The following is a 25,121-nucleotide window of genomic DNA, read 5'->3' on the forward strand; positions in this document are numbered from 1 at the left end:
AGTTGAACCTGTGAGAATATTTTCTTTCTCCATCTCCCAGCACTGGGATTACAGGCGTGTGTCCCCACACCTGGCTTTTTACACCGGTGGTGAGTATTGAACTCAGACCCTAATGCTTGCAGAAAGCCCTTTGCCAGCTGAGCCACCCCATCTTATCTCTGCCCGTACACCTCCCCCCACTCCCCCCCCCCATGATCGACATAACCACCTGCTGCTTTTCTAAATGCTCTGTGTTTATTTCATTCTGGATACATCCTCTGAGGTGAGACAAACATTCCACAGATACTGAAGGAGAGGGGAACTCAGTCTTCAGTTTTTCCACCAATTACGGTCATCTTCATCAATAGAATACCAGTCGCCATCAATCACCACGTGGGGCTTGATAAACTGCACTTCTTCCAGCTGTCTTCTCACCTGGGCATAGAACTGCTGCTTCCACAGGCTGGGAGGAAAAGGTGCCATGCTAGGACCTAGGTGTCCTGGAAGCCAGATCAGGGGACTACAACCCTTTTTGAGAACTCTCAATGAAAGTAGTACATCCCTCCACCCCCATAGATTAAAAGCTGAGGGAGGGGCTTCTGAGGTCCCACCCCAGTGGAAGAGGGAGAGTCACTTTCACTTCTTTGGGGACACGGTAGGTTGTTCATGCTCCAGTGGATGACATCACACTAACACGCCTATGAACTGCAATAGTTGGAGGCAGTGTGTTATCAAACTAATTAAAAAACAAGTTGGGAGAGAGACGTATTGGAGCATCATGGGAAGATCTGGAGGAAGTAGTGGTGGGTGGATATCATCAAAAGACATTATATGAATGTATAAACATTCCAAAGAGTAAGTATATTATTTAACAAAGGAGCAGGGAGAGAAGCTCAGTTTATGCCGTATTTGCCATACAAGCACGAGCTGCTGTTTTAACCTACAGTGAAAAGCCAGGCTTCCAGGCTGGAGAGACAGCACACGCAGAGGTCAAGAGCACTGGTTGCTCTTTTGGAGGACCTGGGTTCGATTCCCAGCACCCACAGAGCAGCTCATAACCACCTGTAATTCCAGTCCCAGAAGATTTGCTGGCCTCCGTGGGCTTTGTATACATGTAGTATATAAACATACATGCAGGCAAACATTCACACACATAAAATAAAAATGAATATCTAAAATAGAAAAACAAAACATAACCCGAGATGGGCCAGGCCTGGCTGCACACAGCTTTAATCCTTCAGGTAGATCTGTGAGTCCGAGGCCAGCCTGATGCCAGGGCAGCCAGGACTACACAGCGAGATTCTGTCAAACAGAACAAAAAACAAAACCACCACCCAAAGTCCAAGGATGGATAGCCATTCTGAGACCGGAATGACCTTCACACGTACAGGTATATACATGTGAGCCACATATAAACATGTATGCACACACACATGAATCCACACATAGAAAAGAAGCCCGAAATGCACAGGGATCTACTGTGTGCTGGGTCTTGTCCCAGATTTGAGGCACAGTGATGGGTAAAGGTAAGGGTAAGGCAAAGTCCCACCCACTTCAGTTGAGGAAAAGGGTATGTAAGTATTTAAACAGTTGCAGAGAAATCCCATTTTGCCTATGACAGATTAGTTGGTAAAAATCCAGGTTTGACTGTGGATGTGGGTGGTGGTAGTGTATGGATGTGTTCCAGGTGAAAGAGGGGTGTAGGGGCCAAGAGTCGGAGGGAGGAAGAGGGAGGGGTGAGGGAGGAAGAGAGAGGAAGGGAGAGGAAGGGAGAGGGAGGGAGAGGGAGGGAGAGGGAGGGAGGGAGGGGGAGGAGAGGGGGGTGAGGGAGGGGGGAGAGGGAGGGGTGAGGGAGGAAGGGTGGGGAGGAAGGGTGAGGGAGGAAGGGGTGAGGGAGGAAGGGGTGAGGGAGGGAGGGGTGAGGGGAGGAAGGAGAGGGAGGAAGAGGGAGGGGTGAGGGAGGAAGGGGTGAGGGGAGGGAGGGTGAGGAGGAAGGAGGGAGGGAAGAGGGAGGAAGAGGGAGGGGTGAGGGAGGAAGGGTGAGGGAGGAAGGGAAGGGGGAGGAAGGGAAGGGGAAGGAAGGGAAGGGGAAGGGGGGGAAGGGAAGGGAAGAGAAGGGAGAGAGGGGGAGGGGAGGGAGGGAAAAGGGGAGGGAAAGGGAGAGCAAGGAGCACATGTGTTAGTGGTGAGGGAAGTGAGATTGGGGGAGGGAGGAGGAGGGAGAAGGGAGGGAGGGAAAACGGAAGGGGAGGGAAGGAAGAGAGGAAGGGAGAGAGAGAGGGGGAAGAGGGAGAACAGAGGTCAGCACTGGGTGTCATTCTCCATCTCTCTTCACTTTGGGACAAACTCCCCAAATCTAGAGCCTGCCGATTGGCTAAGCAGGCTGGCTAACTGAGGGACTCCGGCATCTTCTGGTCTCTGCCTCCCTCGTGCACCACACATCTGGCTTTTGTCTGGGCCCTAGGGTCCATACTTAGGCCCTCAGGCTTGTGTCGGAAGCTCTTTACAGAAGGGACCATCTCCCCAAGACCATCCTCACCACTGGGCCCTGTCAAGGACGCTGTGCCCTGTGGCTCTTTGCTACAGTTGCCTCCTTTAAACAATATTCTGCCTCTTGGACTTGTCTGTGCATGTGCCTTGTAATGTATTTCTGTAAATATTGCCCACCTCACTCAGCTGGAATTTTCAACCTCCCCCATTCCCTCCTGCCTGTCTTCAATGGTACTCCATATCCCTAGAGGTCACTCATGGGCCTTTTGTACTTGTGCCCTGTGCTAAAAATTGTACTGTGGATAAGTCATGGCTCACCTGGGCTGCCAGCCTAATCATCTTCAAATTCTTTATTTTTGGAGACAGTCTTGTTATATAGGGCTGCCTGGCCCAGAATGTACTAGGTATGCCTGGGCTCCCCCTGCCTCTGCGTCCTGAGAGAGTACTATAGGCATGCACCACCTTACTCAGTGCTTCAGCCAAATTACCTTCTTGGATTCTGATTACTGTAGCATTTTATCCACGGAGCCATTTCACATGCCCAAGTGTACTCAGAATCCGACTTTTGCAAGTTGTTCTGATTCCACATGTGCACACAAATGTATTTTAAAACGTACGTGTCTGCCTGTGTCTGTGTACTATGCACTCGCAGTGCCCACAGAGCCCAGGAATGGGTATTAGAACACCAAAACTTGGGACATTGCTGCTGCGAGCCACCAGGTGTGTTCTGGGAACTGAACTCCATTCTTCTGCAAGAACAGCAAATGCTCTCAAGTATCTAGCCACTTTTCCAGCCCCATCTTGACCCACTCCATTTAATAATGAGTGGGGGCCTTAATTATCAGAACACAACATCTCATCAGTAGCTACATTCAATACTTAACGTGCACAACAAACTTGTCTATTTTTGATTGAGGTGAGATCTGAGGCCTATGCTGTCCTAGAACTCACTATGTAGTCAAAGACGGCCCCAGATTTGTGGCCATCCTCTTGTCTCAAGCCTCACGAATACTATAGTTGTAGGTGAGAGTCACAACACTTAGCAAAATGAACCATCCTAACCATTTTTTGGAAGTAGAAGTGGCATTACACACATGTAATGCAATCACTGCTCCCTTCCATCTTCAGAACTCTCCCATCATCCCGAACTGAAAAGTCTATAGATGCTGTCAGCTCTAAAATTTCCTTTCCCTTTTAAATTATTTTGGCAGTGCTGTGATGGAGCCCAGGACTTTACAGGTGCTAAAAAGGGCTCTTGGCCTGAGTTCAGCCTCTAACCTCGGTTGTATCCTTTAGCAACCTCCAGTGTTTGTCTCAATGAGTCTACCATCTGGGAATCTTATATGAATAGAGTCACACACTATTTGTCTTTTGTGACTGATTGACTTCACTCAACATAAAGTCCTTGTGTCTTACTCATATAGGAACACGAATCAAATTCCCTTTCTTGAAAACTGTCACTAAAAACATGGATGTACAAGTGTTTTTGTTTTTGTTTTTTTGAGACACAGTCTCATTGTGTAGCCTTTGCTGTCCTAGAACTTTATCAGTGGTTATCAACCTGTGGATTCAGAGCCTCCCCTTCAGGGAGTTACATAAGAGTAACAAAATTACAGTTATAAACTAGCATCAAAAATAATTTTACTGCCAACCAACCAGAGCTTCCAGGGACTAAGCCACTACCCAAAGACTATACATGGACTGGCCCTGGACTCTGACCTCATAGGTAGCAATGAATATCCTAGTAAGATCACCAGTGGAAGGGGAAGCCCTTGGTCCTGCTAAGACTGAATTCCCAGTGATCGTGATTTTTGGGGGGAGGGCGGCAATGGGGGGTGGGGAGGGGAACACCATATAGAAGGGGAGGGGGAGGGATTAGGGGGATGTTGGCCCAGAAACTGGGAAAGGGAATAACACTCGAAATGTAAATAAGAAATACTCAAGTTAATAAAGAAAAAAAAATAATTTTACGGTTGGGGATCACCACAAGACAAGGAAGTGTATTAAGGGTCACAGCATTAGGAAGGTTGAGAGCCACTGCTCTAGATAAAGATAGTTGTCAAGCCATGGGCTCAACTACTTTCAATTGCTTCTGTTTCTCCAATGAACTCATCAGAGAGTCAGGTTTTTTATCTCCGAAGACAATTCGGAACTTACCCAATTATCCACAGGTTAGAGGCAGGGTTTTGGAACACAGAGCAGAGCTTCAACATCCCTGATGTATTGAAGTCATTTCTTACTAGGTTCAGGCTGTTCAGGTACGGGTTGCAAGAGAGGGCCGATGACAATACCTCACAGCATTTGGAAGTCAACCCACATGCTGCCAACCTACCGGAAGACCAAGAAAGAACCCATCAATGATGGACCCTCCACTTGGCTGGCCCATAAGAGTTCAACCCAATGCTTAAAAAAGGTGAGAGGGGCTCCATGCAGAGCTTGATTTAATCGCTCTTGGGGGGAGCCCGAGCATTCTCATTTCTAAGTTCTGGTTCTGGCTGATGGCTGCTGGGTACCTCAAAGCGTCTCTGTGAAAAAGTCCAGCTATACTGAAATAGGGAATATGACAAGAACTACAGAAATATTTGCTGATTAATAAAAGACTCAAAAGGGTGGGGAGCTGCATGGAAGATGCAGGAAGTCTGGACACACTCATGGTACATACAAAGTTGCATGCACACTGCTCTCACTGGGGGCACCATGCCTAGGTGGTCAGAGCTTAGTCAGAGACTGTGATACATGAGATAAAGCTGAACACTTTAAAGGTTTAGGGTTTTAGGAAAATGGATAAAATTGGAAGTTAGCATAGTAAGTGATGTCAGACAGACTTGGAAAGACAAATATTGCATTGTTGTCTCTTGTTCATGGAAGTAGTTACATAAAGTCATATGTAGATGTGATATATGTAGATACATAAATATACGACATAAATATATCAGATGTGATGCTGATTCTAGGGGAATGAAAGCAAACTAATGGGGTGGGACAGGGAGGGATGCGTGCGTGTGTGCCTGTGTGAGTTGAGAGAGAGACTTGATCAAAGTACATTATATATTTGTATGACAGTGTCCCTGTGAAACCCAATACTATGTAGGATGAATGTATGCAATAAAGATTTAGGAATTTATGCTAAGAGCAGCATGTCAGAGAATATCATTGACAAGGGCACCAGAGCAATTTCTCAGTGGTTAAAAGCATTTGCTGCTCTCGCACAGGACTTGGTTTGCCTCTCAACACCCACATCAGGTGGCTTACAGTTGTCCATTACTCTGGCTCCAAGAGATATGATGCCTCCTCCTCCTGGCCTCTGTGGGGACAAGCATGCATGTGGTGCAACTAGAGATGCAGGTATGTACACACATGTTTACACTATGAACTTTAAATGAAAAGATCAAGCGACCATGGAGTTGACATAAGAGCACACTGCTGTAATCCTTGCACGCAAGACGCTGAGACAGAAGGATCATAAGCTTGGGCTGCATGGAGAGACTCAGTCTCAAAGGGGGTAAAATGAGTTGGTAATGGTATACTGGAGGGTTCTTATACATAAAAAGTTATGCCCATTTCGTGTGTGTGTGTGTGTGGGTGTGTGTGTGTGTATGCTTGACCGTTGTGCATGTGTGTGGGGTCTGATGAGAACTTACTATAGTTTCCCAATGGCCCATTCTAGTAGTTAAATAAACTTTATTTCTATTTATGTGTGTTGTGTGTGTGCATGAATGTGTGTTCGCACACACACGTATTAGATCTTACGGAACTCACAATGTAGTCCAGACTGGCATCAGACTCAAGGGGATCCTCCTACTTCATCCTCTTGTGTGCTGAATTACAGGTGTGAACCACCATACCTGGGTAGGATTCTGGTCTAATGGGCTCCCAGGTGGATGAGATGCTGACTAAAGTCTTAAGAACCACTGCTGTTCCTGGATGCTTTGAATTCATTCTTCCTGCTCAATTCGATGTGCTGGACCACCAAGGTATTAGTTTCTGTATTTCCAGCACCTAGCACCCAGCACCATGGCTAGCACCGAGGGGAAGTTCAATGAGCATATATCTGAAGGCTTTCTGCTGGTAGATCCAGGACCCAGACCCATCCATGACTCTGAGGTAAATACTACCTGACTTTAACATGACAGCAGCTCCAAGTCTTCCCACCTCCACTGAGCTCATCCCCTCAAAGAGTTAACCCCAAGAAGTTACCCAAGTCTCCTCAGGGAGCTGCTACTTTGCTTCAATCCTTTGCACAGGGTTATGACTCCTTTGTCACCGAGGGCATTGTTCCCAAGATCCAAGCTCTGTAAGTGCTTGGTTGTTGTGATCATACAGGCCAGGTCTTCACAGCAGCTCTCCGTGAGCTGGCAGTCCACTAGTCTGCAAGAGACATGGGGGAATTCACGTCTTCAGTGGGGAACAACTACAGCGGGGTAACATTCAAAAACACTCACAACATCTGCCTTCATTTTCTTCTAAGAGAATGTCTTGCAGTCAGTGAGAGGTGGCTCAGTGGATAGAGGTACTTGCCACCAAGACTGCCGGATTCTAGTTTGATACCCAGGACCCACATGTGGTTGAAGGGGAGAAATGCTTTCTGCAAATTGTCCTCTGAGCTCTGTTGAATAAACAGAACCCTGTTGCAATAAAGGCCCTCACCCCAAATAAGAAAACAAATGTAGTTTAACAGAGATGATCTTCATTCAGTCTGTGGTGTACATGTGGGTGCTTATGTGTATGGGGGTGTAGGGGTAGTCACACCTGTGCACATGTGCTTGGAGGTCAGAGATGGACATCATACAAGCAACAGAAACGCTTATTTCCATGTTCCTTAGGTTTGTCATTTTAGAGAGACTCCCTGGTCAGTGAGCCACTGGGATCTGTTTGGCCCTCCTTCCCTAGTTGGGTTTACAGGCATGTGTTGGAGGTTTTTACATGGATTCTGTGGCTCTGAATGTAGGATTTTTGTGCTTGCTCAGCAAGTTCTGTATCCATGAAGCCATCTCTGCAGCCCCAAGAGGTGGCCTTTCTAACCTATTCTCATGAACGGTGCAGAGTGGGTGTTAAGTTAGCGTGGGAGAGAGAGGGCAGTGGGGGAGAAAGTGCAGTGGGTGAACAAAGTCTCTTTGGGAAAATGATTTGTATAATAATTAAGCTTCAGCTATAGATGGGGCTAAGGTTGTCCACAGCCCGAGAGACAGGCAAGGACTGAAGAAATTGTTGGCAGAGCACCAGGACAGAGACGAAAGGGCACAGAAACTTATTTTATACCAAGAGAAGCTGGGATTTCCAAAGGGGTGGACCTTGTGTGTCTGCCTCAGGCGGAGTGGGGTGAATGGGGTGGAGTGACCCCACAGCACAGGGGCATATGCGTTGGGGGGATCAGAGTCTGTACAGCCTTGTCTGTCTTGGAACTCACTGTGTAGAGATTATGCTGGCCTCTAACTCACAGAGGTCCTTCTGCCTCTGCCTCCTGAGCGCTGGGATTAAAGGTGTGTGCCGCCATGCCTGGGTGGCTTGAGTTTGATTAAATTAAAGATTCTCAAAGAGTTTGTGCATCTGAAACCCAGACATCCCTGAATATGAAGTTTAACCTCACTATGATTACCACACAGGAAAAGTCTCACGTCTGACCTCATGTGACAGCTCAGGCTACAATGTGTCTGCACTTAAAGCTTTGTGTGAAACCACCTTTACGCTCTATGCTTAAGGCATCTATGAAATAGGAGTCCACTTTACATTTAGATTTGGGCCCTAAACCCTAGGGGTTGGGGCTGTGGCTCAGTGGTAGAACACCTGCCTAGAATCCCCCAGTGAGGGGCTGGGGAGTGTGGCTCAGTGGTAGAACACCTGCCTAGAATCCCCCAGTGAGGGGCTGGGGAGTGTGGCTCAGTGGTAGAACACCTGCTTAGAATCCCCCAGTGAGGGGCTGGAGAGTGTGGCTCAGTGGTTAGGTTCCTGAAGAGAATCCCCAGTGAGGGGCTGGGGAGTGTGGTTGGCTCAGCGATAGAGTGTATATGCAAGGATCTTGGTTCCACTCCTGGATTATCTCAAACAAACAGGACCCCCTCAAAAAGAAAACCCCAAATAATCTCTGAAAAATGAACAGATTTTAGGGACCAAGTATGACCAAGAACTCACAATCTTACCTCGGGACTCCTGTTCATAGCAATTCCTGCCCTCAGCCCTGTGGACTCAGCCCCTCACTCTACCTAGTGTGCTTCCTGGAAGGATGAGCACTTGCCCTTAGAGACAGTTTTTGATTCGCACATCTCCTTATTAATCTCTTGCTTTCTAGAAACCTGGGCAGCAGAGATGACCCTCAGTCCCACTGTTCACTCACTCCAGGTCTTGAAGGTAGCAAGTCGGCTCCTTTAAAGCTTCACACAGTAGCTTCATTGCACTATTCCCTACAGGGTTCATGGTCAGGCTCAGGTGCGTCAGCTTTCTGTTGTTTGCCAGTATCAACGCCAGGAAGCCGTAGGCATCCTTCATAATGTTGCAGTGATTCAGTCTGTGGAGACACATGCAAGAGAAAGACCACCACTGTTCTTTCCCATGGCCTTAGACAAGAGATTCCTCTTGGCCTCAGTTTACCCTTCTGTAGGATGGGGCTCCTCTTTATATTGCCCATTGGCATCATCCTTAAGTCAGGGGTTGCGGGGGAGTGATTAGAGAAGTTGGTAGTTCCTGGGATAGTTCCTAGCATTAGGCCATGCTGGAAGACTCTCAAACTCTGAGCAGTCGGGTGAGATGGCTTAGCAGGTAAGACTGCTTGTTGTCAAGCCTGAGAATGTCAACCTGAGTTCATTCTCTGGGAAGAAAACAACTGAGTCTTACCTTCTTTGCCACCCATATGCATGCTGTGCGGGCACAGGCACACGCACAGGCACAGCCATACACATACCCTCCGACTATTTCTCCTGTATTTTTAATGGGATGAAAAAAATTACACTTTATTTTCTTGTGCATGTGTGGGACAGCACTTATGCTATGGTGTGTGAAGGGAGGTCAGAGGATAGTTGGTTCTCTCCATCCACCATGCAGGTCACAGAGACCAAATTCCGATGGTCAAGTTTGGCACAAGTGCCTTTACTTACTGGGCCATCTTGCCAGCCCCTATTTTTATACTTTTGTTAGGGTAGGCTAGGCTGGCTGGGAGCTCAGTCTGTCGATGAGGATAACCTAGAATTCCTACCTCCATGTCCTGAATATTGTCCTTACCACTAAGCACCATCCCATGCAGCTAAACTCATGTTCTTTAACATTCTGGTTTATGTGGAACACATGTCCGTGTTTTCAAATGACAGTATGAGTATCATCTAGGACATGCCACAGTGTGTATGCACATCAGAAGACAATGTGTGAGTCCTCTCCTTCCTTCCACCATGTGGGTCCTGGGGATTGAACTCAGGTCATCAAGCTTGACTGCGAGTTCCCTATCACCTGTCTCATATCATGAATTTTACTCCCAAGAAGCTATTGGTGGACTACTTGTTCAAAGGGAATGTACAACAAGTATCCCCTCACAATGTTCCCAACCAGAATAAGCTGGTTGTGTTAATCTAAGTTAACAAGAATCTCACTCTTTGTCAGACATAAGCTTTATGGTTGAATATGACTTAGTTTGTAAAACATTTACATGGGATTATTATCACACAACAGCCAAGGAGAATGTCTTCCCGCTGTGACCTGCACAAGTGGTGTTCCCAGGAACCTCCAAGACCATGTATCTGTGGTCTTAGCCCTGAGTCAAGTGCGGTCTCCTAAAAAGAAATCTTTTTATAGGTACGTGTCCACATGTGCATGTGTGTAGGGGTCTTTGAAGAGTCATTCCTCTCAGGAGATCATGAGCCTCATGAGGTTTCATAAGATCCTGCTCTCAGAAATCTCAGGCTGGAGGAATGGCTCAGTGGGTAGAGTGCCTGTTACACAATTGTAAGGACCTGTGTGTCTGGATCCCTAGAGTCCAGCACACATCTGCAACTCTTGCACCACTAATGACAGATGGGAATGTCTAGATGCTAGACGGCTAGCTGCTGGTGTCTTCCTTGATGGATCTCCACTGCCTGATTACCTTGAGGCAGAGTCCCCCCCTTGCCAATTTGGCTAGTCAGACAAATGCAGTGGCTAACAACAGAGAGATGTGGCTCAAGAAGGTGCAAGGGGAGACTCAACAGCTGAGGCTGTCCTCAGTGTGGCATGCACATGTCTGTACTCACACAGATGGTGTCTCACCCATGAGTGACCACCCCCTCCTGGACACATGCACACCCCGACTAGAACGTGACATGCAGTATTGCTAAGCACCAGGGGGCTAGGATGTCCTGTGATGTGCTAGATAACAGTTGTCCGGGCACAAGCCACAGTGGCACTGGGTCAACAGTAGACTGTAAGGAAAGCATTGTTCCGTGGAAAATCACAAAGTCTGAGAGCTGAGTGGCTGATGAGAGTACAGTCAAAGACCCCAGGAAGAAAAATCCTGTGTCACCTGGAGTAACAGCTTCGGACTGGTCAGTTGAGAATATTTAGGAAATATAGCTTGACTATATTTGAAGGAACCCTTTTCCACTCCAAGAAAACTCAGACAGACAGGATTTCCAAGGACAGAGCAAAGCACAGAGATGAACAGGGACAGGACTTGGCACAGATGGCTACCCACAGGCACAGGCTCTACACCTGTACATTCAACAAGATCTGCATCAAAAATTAAAAAACAAAACAAATGCTGTGCTCACAATCAACACGTAAGGCAGTTTTTGGGTCCATATTCAGTAACAGAATATAATGACTACATACCATGTATACTTCACTATGTTATTAGAAATAAGACGTGAGTGTGCGGGGAGATGTGTGTAGGTGATTTGCAGGTCCACCCATCTTATATTTTTAAAAAATACCATAAAACTTGAGATATTTGGGTAAAGTTGTTTGCATGAGGGCCAGAGTTCCCATCCCAGGAATCCATAGACATGCAGGTCAGACCTGGGGACCCTGCTGTCATCTCAGTGGTTTTGAGGCAGAGATAGATCCACTGAGCGAGCTGGTGTAGCTGAATTAGCAAACTGGGGTCAAGCCAGACTCTAGACAGAGTGACTGGAGACACACAACAGCAGCAACCTTTGGCCTCTACATGCATGTGCACACACACCTGTACCCATGCATACTAGAATGCACATGTACATCCTCTTAGCTGCCTCTCCCCACAAATATACACAAGCAAATTAAAAAACAAAGGTTGTGTTTAGAACGAATCTTGAGGGCTGGTAAAATGGCATTGGTGGGAAAAGGGGCTTGCAGCCAAGCCTAATGATTTGAGTTGATCCCTGGGACCCACATGGTGGAAGGAGAGAACCAACTCCTGCAAAAGTTGCGACCCTCCCACTCCCCGACCTACACGTGAGTGCTGTGGCATTGGTACTCATCCCCGTATATAGATAATCATGTAATAAAGGCTACAATCATCTTCAAAATATACACAAGTAGCGATAATAAAAAGGCTTCGGACTAATGAGGGTCGAAGACCAGGAGCCCTAAGCATACTGGCAGTGGTCTCTGAGGCTCCTGTGTTAAAACAATTGGTTCCCAGTCGGTGGTGCCCTCCAGGGAGGTTGTGGAACCATTATGGGGTGGAGCCTTACTGGAGGAAGCACAAGGCTGGGGGTGGGCTGTGAGCGTCAGAGCCTCATTCGCTACCAGTTCTCTCTGCTTCCTACATGTGTTAAAAATGTGCTCAGCAGCTTCCTGCTCTTGCCATTTTGTTTTTCCTGACTGCTGCCAAGTCTTCCCCATTGAGCTAGAATCTATCTCGCTGGAACAACCCCCTTTCTTCTTTAAGTTACCTTTTGTCAGAATGTTGCATCACCGCAATAGAAAAGTATCCAGTACACTGGAGGAAGGTGCTCCTACCGCACCGCTTACCACATCACTCCAACCCCCCCCCACTCCATCTTTCCCTTATGGAACACACACACCTATTAGTCTGAAAGCTGTAATGGCCTCCCAAAGAAAGGAGCCAGACTCACATCAGCCGCCGGAGAGCACATTCTGGTTTCTTCAGGAACTGACACAGCTGTTGCACTTCTTCAGTCCCCAGGCTGTTGTTTGACAGGCACAGGTGAGTCAAGTTCCGGTTGCTGGAAAGGGCGGAGGCCAGCATGTGGCAGCTGACAGGTATGAGGTCACAGCCGTCCAGTCTGTAAGCAGAGCCCCACACCCCAGACAGAGGGAACAGTGAGGTCCATTCTTAGGTTTCCCTCCTACGTGCCCCATTCTGACATTCATTATGGTACTATTCACAACAGCTAAACTATGGAACCAACGGAAGTATCCAGCAACAGAAGAATTGATATTGGCAATGTATACGTACGTAGTTAATAGAATATTTTTTTTCCAGCCATCATGAGAATGAAGTTGCCATTTGTAGAGAAATGGAGGCACACGAGCCAAGCATGTTAAGCGAATCAAAGCCGATTTCATTTGTGATTCCTAGACTTAAAAATTTCAATTATTTAAGAATGTTTATGCGTATCTGTGGCCTTGTCTACATGTATCTATGTGCATTGCTATGTGGGCACCCAAAGAGGACAGAAGAGGGCATTAGACTCTCTGGAGCCCAGAGTTACAGGTGACTGTGAGATGCCCACCGTGGGTGTGCAGAGCTCTGAAAGAGCAACAAGTGTTCCTAACCGCCGAGCCACCTCTTCAGCCGCACGCTTCTTTAAACGTGCATTTTATTTATTAGATGCACGCATGGGGGGGCACAGTGTGAGTGCGTGTGTTCGTGCACACGTACACAAACGTGTGCATGTAGAGAACTGAAATGTCACTTTTCACCCGTGGGTTTGAGATCTAGGTGAGGATTGCCAAGGCCTGGTGCTGATCAGCCAGCCCATGATTTTATGTGCACATACACCTGTGTACGTCTAAACAGGGAAATAGAAATGAATGTGTCCCCGAGAAGAAAAGGGGATAGTGGGTGGGCATATATCAGTGTGTGAGTGTGATGCTGAACCTATAGGACGCACTGGTACAGAGTCTGGACGGATGGCTCGATGGGTGAGAGCTTGCTGTTCCACCAAAGGACTTGAGTTCAGTCCCCAGAACCTATATTGAATGCCTCACAACTACCTGTAACTCCAGCTCCTAGGGATCTGATAGATACTGTCTTCTGTCCTCCCAGGGCACTGCACTAATACTCAGACACCCACAAAATGGAGTAGATCTTAGTATAGACACAGACAAAGCATTCAGTTAAACTTTCCCTCGGCAGCGGGTATCTTCTGAGCCATCTCACTGCTCTACAACTTCTTTGTTCTTGTCCATCTCACTGAGCACCACTACGAGTCTATGGAAGGAAACTCCTCTATGCGTGACAGTAGGTTGATTATGTAAACTATTTGATTATATAATTGACATATTTGAAATCGATTTGATTACCTCAGACTCAGCCATTCAAAGGAAAGCTGCCAGACTAGAAAACAAAAGCTCCACAGACCCCTTTTCCTAGGGCTGTGGCCAATCTAACCATCCTCAACGAACCTGGAATTCTGAGGATGGCCTGGCGCTTGTATGTGTTGTGAAGGATCACTAATGGTGGATCTCTTCTGGTGAATAAAGAAGTCAGCTGGACTGGACCAGTGCCCAGCAACCACGTTGACATGATTGTGATTTCTTCCGCTTCTGGCCTTTAATATTTGTACTTATGTGTGTATGCGTATGCAGGTGCAGTGCCTGAGGAGGCCAGAGGAGGGCACTAGAGCCCCCTTGAGGCTGGAGTTACAGGTGGCCGTGAGCCATCTGATATGGGTGTCTTGAACCAGATCCAGTGGCGAGTGCGGTTAACGTTGGAGACATCTTTCCAGTTGTGCCTCTGGCCTCTAAAGGGTGATTTGTACTATTTGTTAGCAGTGACTTTAAGAAGCTGTACTGTACTGTATTGTGTTATACTGCACTGTACTGTATTGTATTGTATTGCATTATTATGCCTTAGGAGCCTGTTTGTTTTATCATGGGAAGCAAAAAAGGGATAGATCCAGATGGGAGAGGAGGGAAGAAGGACTTAGGAGGAATAGAGGACAGGAAACTGTAATTAGGATATATTATGTGAAAAATCTATTTTCAATAAAAGGGGAGAAATAAAAAAAAAAAAAAAGAAGCAGCAGCAGCTAGAGCTGTGACAGGTGCCAGCACACAGCTCTGAGCAGTGGCTGTGGATCAGACTTTCTGTTTTGCCCATTGATCATAGTTCATCCACGAATGAGTGGCTTAGCCTAAAACTGCCTCTTTGCTTACCCATGAGACTAAAGACCGTGGCCACTCCATAGACATGTTTGGAGAAGGCAGGCAGGCAGGCAGGCACTGACAAGAGCTGGTAAATCTCATTTCAATTTAAATAGTGGTTTCTACAGTTATTACCACTTCACTCTCCTCTCTATAAACAGGACGACTGGGCCAGTGACAACTGCCCTAAGTTTCCATGAGAAGCAGGTCTATAAAACATTCTTAGACTTGTATCTTTCTGTTGGCTCCTTTGTCTCCCCAGGTCAGAGTTATCTGGCATTCATATGGCCCTGTGTTAGGACCCTCCTCCTCCTCTTTTTGGCATGAGTAATGTGTGCGTGTATGTATATTTGTATGGCTGTGACTGCACATGTATGCCTAAGTTGCAAATGTCTCTGCACGCATGCTCGAGGCCCAAGATTGACACTGGGCATCCTCCTTGATCATTCTCCATCTTTTTATTGAGACAGGGTCTCTGTATCAATTTGCTTAGTCTGACAAGCTGGATGGCTCTGGAGATTCTGTCTGCCTTAGTGATGTATGTAACCCACCAAGCCCATCTAGCATTTACTGGGGTTCTGGTGATCAGAATTCTGGTCTTCATGCTTGTACAGGGTGTTGTGTTCTTCACCCACACAGCCACCTTCCCAGCACTTCTTCCTGGTGCATGTGTGTGTGTGTGTGTGGAGAAGGTGGGAAGAGAGACAGAGGGAGGGAGCCAAAGAGCCCCCCCCCCAGAGAGAGAGAGAGAGAGAGAGAGAGAGAGAGCGCGAGCGCGAGCGTGCAAGATCCCATTGTGTAGCCCAGGCTGACTTCAGACTTGCTATGATCCTTCTGTTTCAGCCTCCTGGGTGCTGGCATATAGTCAGTCATATACAACTATACCTTATTGGGTATTGTAACTATATACCCATGCCAACCATGTACATGCTCTGCAATCGGCTTGGATAACCAAGAAGGAAGTCCTGGGTCATTGAATGAGTGGGTCACTATAACTGTGGTGTCAAATGTGAACGAACCCACTTGGCTTATATAGGTGTCACATTCTAAAAGAGCTTTGTTAGAACAGAGGCCTTTGGCTGACACCCACTAGACTCCCTTTCAACAGAAGGGCTGCCATGACTGAATGAATGGGATTTCTCGTATGCCCCAATACCAGGGCATTCCCATGAGGCCATAGCTACCATCCTCATTCTGCAGAAATGCTTGCCAGTCCCACCCACCTCTGGGGCATCTTGTCATAGGGCGAGAGGAAGGGAGACTCACATCAGCTTCTGCAGTGGACACGTAGAGCTACTCAAGGCTTCCCCAAGGGATGTCATACTCTTTACCCCCACCTTATTTTTGGCCAGGCTGAGACACTTTAGGCTGCTGGTTGAAAGAAGGAGCTTGGAGATCAGCTCATAACCAGTGAGGGTTAACTCACAGGAATCCAACCTGTAGAGAGAGGCAGCACAAGATTATTTTCTTGTCCCTCTTGGGTAACCCCCTCTCCACTTAGCTCCTTAGGAACTGGAGGAGACTGCTCACACAGATAGTTTTATTTTTTTCTCTTCCTTATAGTAGCCCATCAATACTGTCACCCAGCACACCACTCCCCCTTAGATACAATACACCATCTATATTTGTTAAATGGAAAAAAAGCCTGGGGCTGGTGAGTTCTCAGTGGGTTAAAGGTGCTCACTGCCCAGACCACACACATGCTACATGTGCACACAAAATAAAATCTAATTAAAAAGAAAAACCAAAGTGTCAACTCCTTAACATGATGGGAAACACTTCACAAGATGGCCCGTGTCCAGTTCTCATTGAGAAAGTTCACTGTAGCACATAACCATTCAAAAAAAAATGCCTGAGGTTACCTGTGATCCTTTTCATTTTGAGACAGGGCCTCAAGTTGGCCAAGGTTAGTCTCCAAATTGCTAAATAGCTGAGGCTGATCCATTCTTCCTGCCTTTACCTCTGGAGCACTGTGATTACACACTGTGCTTCGGTGTGTGCAACTATGGGGACTGAACCCTGTGCTTCCTGTATGCTCTATGAGACCTTTACCAGCTGAGCTTTTCTACCCTCTACCACTTTACCACAGCCCCTTATTCTGAAGACGGGATCATGCTAGACAAAGCAGGTTGGCTTTGAACTTGCCATCCCCATGACCCAGCAACCACAGTGGTACATTACAGGTGTATACTTGCTTTAATCATTTTTATATTTCTTAATGTGTGTGTATGGGTGCACACCCGTGTCCCATGATGGGCATGTGGTCAGAGGACTACTTTTGGGAGTTCTCTCCCTCCCTCTCTTCCCCAGCCACCCCACCCCCACCATGTGGGAATTAAACTCAGGTCATCAGGCTTGGTGCAAACTCCTTTATGCCCCAGGCCACCTCACTGGTCCTGATTTTAATGTTTACAAAACACTGAATTTTTGTAAACATGGATGTATAGTTATACCTTAAAATCTACTGTTTAAAATGCTCAATTTGCTGGCATGTAGCCCATTCTTTTCTCCTGTCTCCCATCCCCATTACAGCATTGCCAAAACCACTGCCTCCAGACCTTCCCCATCTCTAACCTAGAGCAGTGGTTCTCAACCTTCCTAATGCAATTAAAATTAATACAATTCTTCATGATGTGGTGATCTCCAACCATAAAGTTATTTTGTTGCTACTTTATAACTGTAAATTTTTTACTGTTATAAATCATAAGTATCTGATATGCAGGATATCTGATATGTGACCCCCTCCTAAGGGTTCACCACCCACAAGTTGCTGTAGTTTTGCAACTTCCTGGAAATTATTCCGAATTTTAAAGTGAGAAGTCACACACTCACCTCAGAGTCTCCAGAGAACAGCTTGGATGTTTCAGTGCTTCACAGGCTAACTTGATGTCATCGTCCTTCATGGGCGTGTTCCCTAGATTGAGGTACTTTAAGTTCCGATTGCTAACAAGGAGCATCCAGAGATACTGCAGGCCAGAAACTACCTCTGAATTCTTAAACCTGAAGTGAGGGGAGGGGAGGGAAGGAAGGGGGGAGAAGGAGAGAGGGGGAGGGAGGGAAAGGGAGCAGGGAGAAGAGAGAATAGTCGTATTAAACACATTTAATCAGTAACACTCTTCCGTTTTACGCATCTAGCCAGCTCGCAAAGCTGTAGCTCTTTGCATACAGTTTATTTCTGAGACAAAGTCTCATGTATCCCTGTGCTGTGTGAAACTCCTCCTTCTGTCACTCAAGTGCTGGGACTACAGCCCTGTGTGAACACTGTCAGTGAAGTTTTCCTTTTCTGAAGTGGACTCTTAATTTATCCTAAGCTGGTCTCCAACAATGTAGCTGAGAATGACACGGAACTTGGAACATTCTTAAAGGTTTTTGTGCGCATGTGCATTCAGGTACCCATGGAGGCCAGCAGAGGGCACTAGCTCACAGGAGCTGGAGTTGCAGGCTGGTCTTCTGCAAGCTACTGACCTTGGACTTCAGGTCCGTCTGCCACTACTTCCCAAGTGCTAGGATTACAGGCTTGGGCCCTCACGGATATTTACATGATCCCGGTGGTTGAAGTCTGTCTTATTGCATGCCAGACAAGAATCTTACTAAGCCTTAGCTCTGTTTGCCTTTAATTTTACAGAACCCCACAATGTGCCCGAGGCCCCAGGAATGGGACATCAAACAATCCTGCTTTGGACAACTCCCTCCAGCGTGGTGGTTCTCACCCTTCCTAATACTGTGGCCCCTTTTATAATCCCTCATGTGGTAGTGACTCCCAATCAGGAAATTATTTTCCCTGTTATAAATCATAGTGTAACTATCTGGTATACAGGATATCTGATATGTGACCCCCATGAATGGGTCATCTGACCACCAAAGGGTCACAACCCACAGATAAAGCTTGAATACAGGGATACCAGATGGCATCAAACACAAGACTTATGCTTCATTACAGTTCACCGAGCATGGCCATACCTACCTGCTGTCTCCATTTTTGTTTTTTTCTTTCTTTTCTTGTCAACTTGATAAAGCTAGAATCTGGGGAGGAGGACCCTCAATTAAGAAAATGCCTCAATCAAATTGTCCTATAGTCGCATCTGTAGGGCATTTTTTTGGGTAATGATTGATGTGTGAGGGACCAGAGCACTGTGGGCAGTGCCACCCCTGGGCAGGTAGTCCTGGGTTTATAAGAAAACAGGCTGAGCAGGCAATGGGGAGCCAGCCTGTAAGCCGCATTCCTCCATGACTTCAGCTTCGGTTCATGCCCTGACTTAGCGGAGTGATACAGTTATGACCTGAAAGTTATGAACGAAAACTCTTTCTCCTCATGTAGCTTTTAGTCATTGTTTCAGTTGGGGTTTCTATCACTATAATAAAACACCACAACTACAGCTTGTCATCTCTCATCTAGGGAAGTCAGGGCAGGAACTCAATGCACGTATTAGCAACTGAGAACTTGACCAGCCCCTAGCTGGATGCCATGTGGGATTTCCTCTGGCTTGGGAGGGCAAGTTAAAGAGTCGGCTTTTTGTCTAGAGCAGAGCTGGGATTTATCCTCCCTCACCAAGATACCTGACATCTTTAGCAGGCTCAGGTTTTTATTAGTGATAGAGTATGAGGCTGCCTCTAAAAGGTAGTGTTTCTGACAACAGGTCAGATGGCACAGTCTGAGGTAAGCGAACAGGCCTTGCCGCCTTTCTGCAGCTCTCCCTGGGACAGAGCTAAGTGTCTGGTGCCATGACTTGACAGCTCTCAGTTGGGTCCCTTATGCTCCTTGTCACATATGCTATGCTGAACTAAATTATGTGATGGGAAACTTCTTACTCCTAAAAGCAAGACCTTCTCTTTGTTCTGGGGATTTGGTCCAGAGAGACTTCTCAGAGGGATTTGGTGAGAGATGTGTTAACAAGGGGCTCATTCTAAAGTGGTCCCTTTTGACTCAGCCCCAACATGTCTCTTGCGATGACTTGGCATACTCATTAATGTGTATGTGTGTGTGTGCACCTGCATGACTGTACATGTACCACATACATGCCAGGACCCAAGGGGGTGGCAATAGGAAATTGGATCCCCTGGAGCTGGAGTTGAGAGAGGCTGTGAGCTACCATGTGGGTACTGGGAACAGTGCCTAAGTCTTCTGCAAGAGCAGCTGATGCTCTTAACCAACAAGTCATCCCTCCATCCCTCCGCCTTGTTCTCTCCAGTGTTTAAAGTGAAACCTCTGCATTTTAAAGGCCCCATCATGTTTGGATCTCTCCACGCTGTATTGTTCCTGTAAATTCTGCTCTTCCATAATACCGCCTCTTCTGAAGGTAATTATGTCAGCTCCTTCCCAAACTGACTGATGTATTATATTTAACCATTAGCTGTTCACATATTTGTATAGCTTTAGAGTTATTAAAGAGTGATCAGAGAATGACATGCATCATACACCTTGACCAATTACCTCATGTTACATTATTGGCCCCAAAGTCCTCCTCTTACATTCTCAATTACTGATCAATTCCTACTTATGCTTCAAAATCCACGATAATGAAGCCTGCCTTAAACCTCTGCACCTCTCTTTATAAGGTCTTTTGGTCAACTCCCATCCCATGCTTCAGGGGACTTAGTGCATGCAAGAGATCTTTTACAGCATGCATTCTCTCAGAATACATCTCCTCAGGGTGTACAGATGAACCCTGTCTCCGCAGGAGAAGCCATGGGAGACTGCTTGCACCAGGCTGGGTGGCACTTACGTTAGATTCTGTATGCTGCAGGATGAATTCCTCAGCTTGAGGCATAGAATCTTCATGGACCATTCATTCAAGATGCTGTGGCCCAAGTCCAGTGTCTTCAAGTTCGGATGGGTGCTGAGCACAGTGCAGAAGTTTTCCCAGCACTCTATGATGAGGGGCTTGCATTGTGTCCTGTGTCAGTGAGGGGAAGAGTGGGAGAAATAGGATTGAACAGGAGGATTTGAACAGGAGTGACTGCCACAGTGAGGCCAGCCACAGGAGGGAGACTAGACTGTAAGGGAGCACAGGACAGCTGAGGAAATAAAGCCAGCCAGTAGATGTTACCTGGTGTGCTCTCTATAGGACCAACCCTACAGTCAGCCTCCTTTGACACTTCAATATCTCCTGGGGATTTGCTAGACCAATTGGAGGAGCCTTCAGTCCTCCCAGTCACCTATTTACTTAAATTCTAGCTCACTGTAGTGGTGAAATGGTATGGTTGTGTTATAAAGGCACTAAAAAGAGATTCTATTTTTAAGATTGTGTAACTGGGAGTGCGTCTGTGCATGAGTCAGTCAGTCAGTCAGTCTCTCAGTCTCTCAGTCCGTCAGTCTCTCAGTCTCTCAGTCCATCAGTCCCTCAGTCCCTCAGTCCCTCAGTCCCTCCGTCCCTCCGTCCCTCAGTCCCTCAGTCCCTCAGTCCGTCCGTCCCTCAGTCTGTCCGTCCCTCAGTCCGTCCGTCCGTCCCTCAGTCCGTCCGTCCGTCCCTCAGTCCGTCCGTCCGTCCCTCAGTCCGTCCGTCCCTCAGTCCCTCTCTCAGTCCCTCTCTCAGTCTCTCTCTCAGTCTCTCTGTGTGTGTGTGTGTGTGTGTCTGTCTGTCTGCGTGTTGTCTTCATGTCTCTGTATCTCTATGTATGTGCTCATGGAGGCCAGAGGAAGGCATCAAATTGCCCTGGATCTGGAGTTATAGGCGACTATAAGCCACCCAAAGTGATGCTAGGGAATCAAATCCAGAGGGAAGAACAGAAAGTGCTCTTAATTACTGAGCCATCTCTTTAGCTTTGATTTTATTTTTACTCTGGCAATAATAGACCATTCCATCTCCATCTTGGAGTAGAGATTGCCACTTCCTGTTAGTTGTGGCAACTACCTGAACACAACAGTACAGGCAGAGCCAGGTCTATGATAAGAGAAGTGTGGCTAATTCCTAATAGCAGCAAGAGGAAGGTTATAGGACCCTTGACATGGGACTCCAGCTTGTCTTATTGTGCCCTATGTCAGTTGCAAGTGATTTTGGAGGATGCTAGAGTATATGTGGAAGTGGCTAATTGAAAACATGACTCCATTGACAGCTCCTATCAGGACATTATCTGTGTGAGGTGAGACTTTGCAGTGAAGCTTGAGTACCTGAGATCAAACCCGGAGACCTCAGAGGTGGGAAGATCCATTACTGTTAGTTGGTCTCTGACCTCCATGCATGCCATGACATGCATATACATGTGTACACACAGATATAGAGACACACACACAGACACACAAAGACACATACACAGAGACAGAGACACACAATAAATGGAACCATTTTTCTTAAACAAAATTCTCCAGAAGTGACTAGTGAATGGTGAAGTCACAAGAGACTGAGAGGAGGGGAAAGGGAAGATGGTCAAAGACCACACTATCACAATCAGAAGGAACAAACTTAGATCTGCACATTGTGATTTAATATATGATGATGATATTAATATGTTACATATATATACTTAAAAACTGCTAAATGGTCTTAAAAAACTTGAACATCTGATCCTTTCTCTGTAACCAGTGTACAGAGATGAAGGTATTTTATTATCAAAATATTTAAAATTAGTTTTTATATATGTGTATGGTATGCCATGTCCCTGTGACTACATGCACAAACATGCAGGTGTCTGTGGAGGCCAGAAGAGGGCACTGGAGCTCCCGGCCATGGAGTTGTAGAGACACCCCCACTGGGTGCAGAGAACCAAATTCTGGTCCTCTGGAACAGCAGCGCATGCTCATAATCACTGAGCCCCCTCTTCTGTCTAGATATTTTTGTCTGTTAATCTGTCCATCATTCTGACTATCAGATTTTGGAAACAGGCCAATCTCCAGGAATCTCCCTGAGCCTGGTATCAGCCAGAGGGGAACCTGCCTCCTAGAAAGCAATTCCACACAGAGCAGACCACCTTGCTGGAGAGACTGGAGGGCAGATGATATGTCAACAGTGGGAAGGGCTCATGCACTTTGCTCAGAACTACTTAAGACATGCATGTCCCTGAACTTCTATTTTAACTTCACTTCAGCATCCAAAAGATAGGCTATGGGGACCTTTGATCTCTTTCCACTGTGGCCTCATTGGATGAATCTCCCTTTTCTGCATTTTATTATTAATTTGGCTCTTCTAATAGGCTTAGTGGTGGAACCTAGCTTGACACCTCTGCTACCTGGATTTCTGGGCCTGCAGGTATGTACCCAGTCTACCTTGCTGTGATTGAACCCCAGGCTTCATTCATGCTAGGCAACGACTCTACTGGCTGAGCTATATCCCCAGCATGGTACAGTTTTAAAAGGGCTTTTCCACTAGATAATATCAAACCAGACTTTTCCATGTCCCATTAGTAACCGAATCATTCTTTAAGTGCCATCTGGTACCCCAAATATTTCCAAAAGTCATGTCTAAGCATAGTAACATACAAAAATGACTAACTGGCTTTAAATAAAAATCATCCCATACTCACTTCTGGAGAGCGACAGGGCACAGCTTGGGAGTATTATCCACTGAGAAGAGGTCACTGATATCCACCCGGATTGCCTTCAAGTTCTGACAGTGCTGGAGACAGTAGGAAGATACCATCAAGTCCATCTTCTGGTTAATCAGAAGCCACACTTCTTGGAAGCTTTTGAGAGCCATGTGAACAAACTCTTCATCCTGAGACTCAAAGAGATAGTAGAAGGCATCCAGGGTATCCATTGGGCTGGAGCCATTGACCTGGTGACCTATCAGAGAGAGGCAGTGTTGGAGCTTCTGCTTAATAGGCGGGGTCACAGGACATCGAAACAGAACCTCCAGAGTCTTCAAGGTATCCTTGTTCATGAGGCCAAATAAGAAACGCTTCATCTCGAGGAGGTGAGAGTCGCTGGATCTCTTCACCTCCATGATGTTCCTTTGGTTTGTAATGTAGGAAAAATACTGATTCCATTCCCCCAGCCCTTCTAAAACATAATATAAGGCAGCAAAGAAATCCTGCAGGCTGAGGTCGAAGAAAACATAACACTGCTCACTGCTGTGGCCAACCTGGAGAAGGATGTTCACGTGAAAGAGGGCTGAGATCTCAGACTGCTTTAGACTGTAGCTCTTCAGGTCATCATCATAGAACACCGACCTCATGGTCCACACTCCCTCCAGTGCCATCCTGCACAAACCCACTAGGGTAATTTGCTCTTCCTTACTGAGTGCCCTCTGGGAAGGCCCTCTTGAGGTGAGCTGGTGGAACACCAAGGTGGTATATAAATCAGTGAGAGTCTGGCAGGGTAGGGTGCAACTCTTACCCAGCTTCTCTTGCAGCTGTAGAGCCTCACAGACCAGCGAGCAAAAGGAGGGGGCCTGGCTTTGGTCAAATAGCTGGTGATTTTCTATCACAGAATGGAAGACTTGTATTTTTTGATGGTCATCAGGGATGTTCTCGAGGACTAGTTGAGATCTCCTTGATGCAGATAGTCCTTCAACCAGTATGTAGAGGGGGGACACCACCATCGACCTGAGGTTTTCTAAGCCCGTGTTTCTGGTGGTAATGATGAGAAAGGACTGGGATAGGAGGGCCTTCCTCAGGAGGCTGTACATCAGGATGTATATGGGCTGTTTGTCCTTCCAGTCTCTGGAGAGTGTCATATCGTCATGTTGGAGGGCAGAGTCCATATCATCCAAACCATCTATGACAAACAAGAGTCTTTCTGGTTGGGACATGATCTTTGTCACTGGAGCCTGGGAGTGTGGCCACTCGTTGGCCATCAGCTGTGCCAAACTACTCTTTTCTGTCCACTTCATTTCTCTGACAGAGAAGAAGAAGACATAGGACATGTCTTGGTAGAGTTTACCCTGTGCCCAGCCCAGAATGATACTTCTGGCCAAAGCGGACTTCCCAACTCCTGGTCTTCCATGTAGGATAATGGTGTGAGGCCTGAAGGTTTTCTGGTGTGGTTTAAAAGCATCAGACAATACTTTCATCTCTGGGCTGTCATAGTGCAGATCCACACTTGTGTCGAATTTAGCGATCACGTGGGCCTTGTAGTCTTGTAGGTCACCCCCACGATATGAAGTCAGATAAGAGGATAGAAGAAAAATGAAATGTGAATAAAATCTTATTTTTAATGAAACTGACATATATATCTACACCATGAACATAATTAATAATGGCTTAAAACATCTCAAAATAGATGGGAGGAAATCTGAATGGATTTATAGTAAAGAAATGATGGAAGTTTAAGGTAATTAAAATGCTAATTGCCTTTAATTGAGCACTGCTATATCCCTAATGAATCAAAATACATTGTACTGAACATGTACAAATATGTGTTAACACACACTCTCTCCTTAGTTTTAAGTCCGATAGCTATATGCAATATTCTTACCACTTCATTACTTGTTTGAAGAGTCTCATAACTT

General features: G+C 46.5%; 1 protein-coding gene across 1 annotated transcript; it reads right to left on the minus strand.

Annotated features, from left to right (window-relative positions):
- Positions 1-309: 309 nt before the first annotated feature.
- Positions 310-24,683, minus strand: Nlrp5 (NLR family pyrin domain containing 5). Its single transcript, XM_032896294.1, has 8 exons — positions 23,197-24,683; positions 20,463-20,633; positions 17,572-17,739; positions 16,006-16,176; positions 8,801-8,971; positions 6,667-6,837; positions 4,627-4,797; positions 310-442 (listed from the first exon to the last, which is right to left on the minus strand). Exons 1-8 carry the CDS (start codon positions 24,681-24,683, stop codon positions 310-312), a joined length of 2,643 nt encoding a protein of 880 aa, XP_032752185.1.
- Between the last annotated feature and the right edge of the window lie 438 nt (positions 24,684-25,121).

The sequence above is a fragment of the Rattus rattus genome, chromosome 2 (genome assembly GCF_011064425.1).
Source record: "Rattus rattus isolate New Zealand chromosome 2, Rrattus_CSIRO_v1, whole genome shotgun sequence".
NCBI classification, from domain to species: domain Eukaryota; kingdom Metazoa; phylum Chordata; class Mammalia; order Rodentia; family Muridae; genus Rattus; species Rattus rattus.